Source organism: Lepus europaeus, chromosome 13 (assembly GCF_033115175.1).
Source record: "Lepus europaeus isolate LE1 chromosome 13, mLepTim1.pri, whole genome shotgun sequence".
NCBI lineage: Eukaryota > Metazoa > Chordata > Mammalia > Lagomorpha > Leporidae > Lepus > Lepus europaeus.
In genome coordinates this window covers 69,947,864-69,954,113 of record NC_084839.1, presented here as the reverse complement: position 1 = coordinate 69,954,113, position 6,250 = coordinate 69,947,864, and the positions used below count along the sequence as shown (strand labels likewise).

The 6,250-nt window shown below is 57.4% G+C and overlaps 2 protein-coding genes across 3 annotated transcripts; one reads left to right on the top strand and one right to left on the bottom strand.

Moving 5' to 3' along the window:
* Positions 1–53: 53 nt before the first annotated feature.
* On the bottom strand, positions 54–3,049 carry HTRA2 (HtrA serine peptidase 2). 2 transcript variants are annotated; one of them, XM_062209712.1, is made up of 8 exons: positions 2,492–3,049; positions 2,177–2,381; positions 1,891–2,085; positions 1,603–1,667; positions 1,313–1,443; positions 1,105–1,174; positions 329–424; positions 54–231 (listed from the first exon to the last, which is right to left on the bottom strand). In XM_062209712.1, exons 1-8 carry the CDS (start codon positions 2,995–2,997, stop codon positions 66–68), a joined length of 1,434 nt encoding a protein of 477 aa, XP_062065696.1. In that variant the 5' UTR covers positions 2,998–3,049; the 3' UTR covers positions 54–65. The 2 variants fall into 2 exon arrangements, with proteins under 2 accessions (XP_062065696.1, XP_062065697.1); XM_062209713.1 differs by having other exon boundaries at positions 1,313–1,418; positions 1,635–1,667; positions 2,492–3,035.
* A 253-nt stretch (positions 3,050–3,302) lies between these two features.
* Positions 3,303–6,247, top strand: AUP1 (AUP1 lipid droplet regulating VLDL assembly factor). Its single transcript, XM_062209714.1, has 12 exons — positions 3,303–3,427; positions 3,508–3,645; positions 3,725–3,875; positions 4,063–4,247; positions 4,479–4,551; positions 4,646–4,719; positions 4,952–5,018; positions 5,109–5,211; positions 5,336–5,452; positions 5,547–5,662; positions 5,845–5,963; positions 6,063–6,247. Exons 1-12 carry the CDS (start codon positions 3,378–3,380, stop codon positions 6,097–6,099), a joined length of 1,230 nt encoding a protein of 409 aa, XP_062065698.1. The 5' UTR covers positions 3,303–3,377; the 3' UTR covers positions 6,100–6,247.
* The last annotated feature ends 3 nt before the right edge of the window (positions 6,248–6,250 follow it).

Here is a 6,250-nt window from a genome sequence, read left to right as displayed (position 1 = left end):
TCAGAGCCTAGGCTAGGAAGGCAGAGAGGAAATCAGAACAAGACTTCGTACTCTTGCTGATCCATTCATTCTGTCACCTCAGGGGTCACGTATAAGGTCAGTGTTTCTGATCCGCGCCGGATCCGTACTGCCAGCTGGGATTGGGTTCGAACAGCTTCATAAACATCTTCCGCATTTTGTACCAGCTGCTCCCCTATGGCCAAGATCACATCACCAGGCCGCAGACCTGCCCTGTGGGGAAAGATGGAGAGAAAGGGAGGAGACTGCCCCCTTCAAGGACCCACGCACATGCCACCCACCCCTCCTCACAGTGCAGTCTCCCCCTTACCGGTGTGCAGGGGAGCCCAGGATGACTTTATGGATGAGCACGCCATGCTGCACGTCAGGAAAGCTTGGCTCTCGCAGCTGTAGCTCAGCAAGGATGCTGCAAGGACACGGATCACCCTGGTAGCCACACTGCCACACTCTCCCTCTCCTAAGTTCATCAAGCCTCCCATCACACGGACACGTGTATGGACAGGACATGTACCGGTCAGTACTGACACAAAGGCGACTGCTTCACTTGCTGCCTCCGTGTGTTTCAGAAGTGGGACATGACCATGAAAGATAACTAATTCCAAATGACACCAGTGTTACATCAATAGCACTAATGTCACTCTAGAATCCTGAGGAGCTTTAAGGAGCGAGTACAACTTAAGCTGAGCCTAGAAAGATGGGTCTGTTAACTATGTAAAACAAGAACAGCATAAATAAAAACACAAAGCAGGAAACCAGGTTGGCTGGAACTGAGTATTCACATAGGAAGTAAGGGGACCCAGGTCTGAAAGGATGATTTAAAGACACGGAAAACAGGACAGGCTAACTGACGGCTTTAAATGAACACAGGAACAGGATGAACTCAATCTTATGACAGGTGTACAAAATGGAGTGAGGTGAGAAGGTCAAGATGATGAGAGGGGCCAGCTCTTGGGAGAGCCCCGAATGTGAGACAGCTCATCTCAGATAAAGTCAGGAAAGAAAGCAAACCAAGCTCAACGGAAGTGCCAGTTGCTCACCACTGATTCTACTGGTGGTCCCACAAGTCATGACCCCAAATGCTCATACCTCGGAGTCAGAGTCAGCATCATCACTCCAATGTAGCGGCGCTGGGACCCACTGATTCCAAACCAGGAATCTGTGATACAGGGAAGAATGAGCCCCATCCAGCTACATCCTTCCTTCCCCCTCACAACAGACACCCCCCTCCAGCAAGTCCCAAAGAATGTCCCACCCAGCTCTTAAAGGGAACCCCCACCCCTGGAGCCAGCCTCACTCTTCTTTTCTCCTCGATGCAAAAACTCCCGAAGGCGATCAGAAGGGATGGCAAAGGAGATTCCAGCTGTGACCTTCATGGTGTTCACTCCAATCACTTCCCCATCCTGCAGGGACACAGGCCCCTGTTCCCTAGCCCAAACAGATAGTAGGGGATGGGGGCCCCCGGAACATGAGTAGAAGCATGGAGTGTTGGGGGAATCTGTATTGGGAGACAGGCAACAAGAGCCTGCTCAGAAACATAAGCAAACATCCTAGAATTACTGAAGCCCCTCCCCTCCTCACACTGACCTGGGGCCTTGGAAGAAGAATGTCCCACTCACCAGGTTAACCAGGGGACCTCCAGAGTTTCCAAACTGCAGCACAAGGAGAAAACATGGGAAAGGTCTGGGAATTCTAAGTCTGGGGACACACACAGGAGGTAGGCACTCTCTCCAAACTTCTCTGCTTTCCCAACCCATACATGGGTGTGGCCACATTTCTGCAGCCCAACCTCTACCACCCCTCAGTTGGCGCCTGCGCCACCCAGCTCGCCCTTGCCCAGACCTAGTCTGTCAATGCCCTGGCATCAGGACGCACATCAATAGCTGCATCGGTCTGAATGTATTCCACATTGGTTTGGGGGAGTCCCAGGTCTCTGGCTGGGCGCTGGGCAGAGCTGACGATGCCAGATGTGATCGTGTTCTGCAGCGCAAAGGGACTTCCCATGGCAACAACAAACTCCCCTTGCCGCACATCAGCCGAGCGTCCCAGAGGCAGTGTGGGGAGAGGCTCCTAAGGGAGAACGGGTACAGGAGACCTGTCATCTTGGAGCTACAAGACAACTCCACACAAACCTGGCCTGCCCCCCCACCCAGACCCCCACCTTGGTCTGTATCCTCAGCGTGGCGATGTCTGCCACGGGATCCACAGCTGTGACCATGGCCTCATATGTGTCGCCGCTAGGCAGCCTCACGCGGACTCGGCGCCGATCAGCCACCACATGGGCATTGGTAACGATGAGCCCGTCGGCCGCCACCACGAATCCTGAGCCGTTTGAGATAGGAACTTCGCGGCCCGAGAAAGGGTGCCTGGGATTGCCGCAGGGGGAAGGGGGTCTGGGTATAAGGAGGCTCTGACCCCCCGCTCGCCCGCCCCTAGGCCTGTGGCTTCAGTGCCTTCCGGTCAACCCCGTCTTTACCGGTCCAGGATCTCGATATAGACCACAGCAGGCGCCGTCTTCTCAACCACGTCTGCGATGAAGTTGTACTGGCTCCGCGGAGAGGTTGGCGGCGGAGCGGGGACGGAGGCGAGCACAGCCGGGGGACCCCGACCCCCGCCCCACAACAACAACAGCACCGCCCCCCCAGCGCCCAGCGCCACCGCCAGCCACACGCGCGGACGGGTTCCAGGGGTCCCCGAGGCCTCCCGCGGCCTGGAATCTGGGGCCCCTGCAGTCAGTCGTGGCCGGGGATCCGGGGACCCAGACGTCAGAAACGCCCGGGGTTCAGGGACCCCCACAGCCAACCGGGCCCGGAGACTGGGGGTCCCATAGGTCATCCGGGCCCGGAGGTCAGGAGTTCCTGACGTCAGCAGAGCCCGCAGGTCAGAGGTCAACAGGGGTCCCTTCCCCCATCGAATGCCCCCCAAAGCCCGCAATCCCCAGAGGCTCCAGCCTGCACCCCGCCCCGCCCTCAGCGCAGCCATCCGCTCCGCCTCGGCTGCCTCCTCGCCCGCCCTTCTCAGAGGCGGTGCCCAGGACGTAAGCGGGCGGACAGCAAGACGCGGAGCACGCCGGTATCTGAAGTCCTCCAGAAGTGCACGCCGGGACGCAGGATCCCGGAAAGTCGACGCCGCCCCGCCCCGCCCCGCGAATGCCGGGAATTGTGGTTCCCGAGGGACGCGAGCTCCGAGGCGGCCCAAGGGGCCGCGGGGCATGCCGGGACCGCTAGCCCTTCCGGGGCGCCTCCGGACTTCGGGTTCCAGCACCCTGGGCGGATGCCCAAAGACTCCGCCTTCCCAGGAGCCCCTGCGGCCGGGCGCGAAGATGGCGGCGGCGACGGCCGGACACCCCTAAAGCAGCTGCTATGGAGCCACCCCCGGCACCGGGGCCGGAGCGGCTCTTTGACTCGCACCGGTAAGAGCTTTCGCGGGAAGAAGCCAGCCCCCGGGCCGTCTCGACCTTCGGCACCCGATCACGTCACCTTTCGCCCGCAGGCTCCCAGGTGACGGCTTCCTGCTCCTCGCGCTGCTGCTTTACGCGCCCGTCGGGTTCTGCCTTCTCGTCCTGCGCCTCTTTCTCGGGATCCACGTCTTCCTGGTCAGCTGCGCGCTGCCAGACAGCGTCCTTCGCAGGTTCCAATTCGGGGGCTCGGAGAGTGTCAGCAGTGGGCCCGGCCCGAGGCTGCACCGTCACTACCGCCTGTGTCCCCAGGTTCGTGGTGCGGACCATGTGTGCGGTTCTGGGACTCGTGGCCCGCCAGGAGGACTCTGGACTCCGGGATCACCGCGTCAGGGTCCTCATTTCCAATCACGTGACACCTTTCGACCACAACATCGTCAACCTGCTCACCACCTGTAGCACCGTGAGTGGGGGCCAAAGCCCCGCAGGGCAGTTCCTGGGGACCCAGCTCAAGGCTCGCCTATCCCCGTCGGGTTTCCCTTGGGCGATACAGAACCTTTCCCCTAACCCCGCTCCTTTACCCTCGACGTTGGTTTCCCTCATTTCCCTCCATGGGTTTCTTCTTGCTTTGTCTCCTCCACGGTCCCCAGCCTCTACTCAATAGTCCCCCCAGCTTTCTGTGCTGGTCTCGGGGCTTCATGGAGATGGACGGGCAGGGGGAGCTGGTGGAGTCCCTCAAGAGATTCTGTGCTTCCACGAGGCTTCCTCCCACCCCTCTGCTGCTGTTCCCCGAGGAAGAGGCCACCAATGGCCGGGAGGGGCTTCTGCGCTTCAGGTAGGTGAGCACAGATACCGGGCTCAGTTGGGCAGGTGGGTTTCCGCAGCCTTGTTTGGTCTCTACGCTCTCTGTCTCCAGCTCCTCTCCTTTCGGTGCACTTTTATTTCTTCACCCTGAATCCCTTCTCCATTTATCAACCTGTGCAGTTTGATAGTTGCCTGTTTTAAGGCAGATGTGAGCTACTGATTGGGCTGACTGGACTCCCATCCTCCTGTCTTCCTCTTCTAGCTCCTGGCCATTTTCCATCCAGGATGTGGTACAACCTCTTACCCTGCAAGTTCAGAGACCCCTGGTCTCTGTGGTGAGTGTGTGGGGAAGGGAAGCTTCAGGTCGTGGAGGGGAAGTTTTCCACCCCCCAGCCCTGGCTCGGGCCTCACTTCATGCCCTCCTCTCAGACGGTGTCAGACGCCTCCTGGGTCTCAGAACTGCTGTGGTCACTTTTCGTCCCTTTCACGGTGTATCAAGTAAGGTATTAACTGTCCTCACTTTTTGGTGGCTGGGGAGAGGCTCACCTCAAGGTCAAAGTAGTGGCCTCTGCCTTACCCATTTGTAGGTTTTTAAGGTCAAGGTTTCACCACAGAGTATTTACTATCTCTCTGTTCTTGCCACTGCTGTTCCATGAAAAGAGGTACCCAAGTGGGGAAGGGGTGACAGCCTCCACCCTGGGTGCCCCCCACATGGCCCCGGATTGTTTTTTCCAGGTGGCTTCATCCTGTTCATCGCCACCTGGGAGAAGGAAGTGAGGAGTTTGCACTCCGTGTGCAACAGGTGGTTGGGTGCACAGGCAGGGCGGAGGTGGAGCCCCTCCTCTTTAGAAGGCTTGAGATCTTGACACTTCAATCTTCCAATTCTCTCTAGCTGGTGGCCAAGGAATTAGGCCAGATAGGGACACGGCTCACCCCAGCAGACAAAGCAGAACACATGAAGCGACAAAGACACCCCAGACTGCGCCCTCAGTCAGGTGTGTGGTCTTTGTACACCAAGGTTCTTGATTTTTTTTTCCAGCCTACTGTGATTTCTTCCCTAGTCCTTGCATCTGCTTCTTCCTGTTCTCTACTTACCATATTTATTTATTATTTTTATAGCCCAGTCTTTCTCTCCTTCGCCTGGCCCTTCTGCTGATGTGCAACTGGCAACTCTGGCTCAGAGAGTCAAGGAAGTTTTACCCCATGTGCCACTGGGCGTCATCCAGAGAGACCTGGGTATGGGAAAGGGTGAGATGGGCACAGGAAGGAAAAGTAGGAAGGAAGATGGTGAGCTGGGAATAGACTCCCTTCTCTTTTCCCTCCTTCCCAGCCAGAACTGGCTGTGTAGACCTGACCATTACTAATCTGCTTGAGGGGGCTGTGGCTTTCATGCCTGAAGACATCACCGAGGGAACCCAGTCCCTTTCAACAGCTCCTACCCCCAAGGTGAGACCCAGGAAACGGTCAGGTCCAAGACTTGGAGTGGGCTGGGGCAGCCACATACTCCCTGTCCCTGACCTCTTTTTGGTCCTGAGACCCTAGCACAGTGCCTCTCTTGCAAAGTAGGCATTCGATGCGTGTTTAATGATGATGACTCCGCAAGCCCTCTGACATTGTGATCACCTCAGTTCCCCAGCTCTGGCTCGGCGACACCTCAGCCCACAACCCTAACATTTGCCAAGTCTTCCTGGGCCCGGCAGGAGAGCCTGCAGGAACGCAAGCAGGCACTGTATGAATATGCAAGAAGGTGAGGGGGTTAGAGAACAATAAGAAGGGACAAGTTGGAGAAGGGAATTATGGCCCTAATATACAAAACCTATACAATGTCTCTCCCTATGTCCCACAGGAGATTCAAAGAGAGACAGGCCCAGGAGGCTGACTGAGCTCAAAGGAACAGAATGGCACCCAGAGCCGCAGGACGGAGACTGGGGGCAGCCCTCACCCAACTCACAACAGACTGGAAGGGTGGGTGGTAAAAAGGGAGGGGTGGGGCTCCCCCAATCTCACATTAAATTCAGGGTTTTCACTCAAGGT

What these genes read in the sequence shown, in the direction of transcription:
- HTRA2 (XM_062209712.1), bottom strand. Translation starts at nt 2,997, where the DNA reads ATGGCTGCGCTGAGGGCGGGGCGGGGTGCAGGCTGGAGCCTCTGGGGA. An exon ending in TATATCGAGATCCTGGACCG is followed by an intron (nt 2,382 to 2,491) that starts GTAAAGACGGGG and finishes CGGCAATCCCAG; the next exon opens with GCACCCTTTCTCGGGCCGCG. An exon ending in TTCTTCTTCCAAGGCCCCAG is followed by an intron (nt 1,444 to 1,602) that starts GTCAGTGTGAGG and finishes TGTTTGGGCTAG; the next exon opens with GGAACAGGGGCCTGTGTCCC.
- AUP1 (XM_062209714.1), top strand. Translation starts at nt 3,378, where the DNA reads ATGGAGCCACCCCCGGCACCGGGGCCGGAGCGGCTCTTTGACTCGCAC. An exon ending in TTCACGGTGTATCAAGTAAG is followed by an intron (nt 4,720 to 4,951) that starts GTATTAACTGTC and finishes TGTTTTTTCCAG; the next exon opens with GTGGCTTCATCCTGTTCATC. An exon ending in CTGTATGAATATGCAAGAAG is followed by an intron (nt 5,964 to 6,062) that starts GTGAGGGGGTTA and finishes TATGTCCCACAG; the next exon opens with GAGATTCAAAGAGAGACAGG.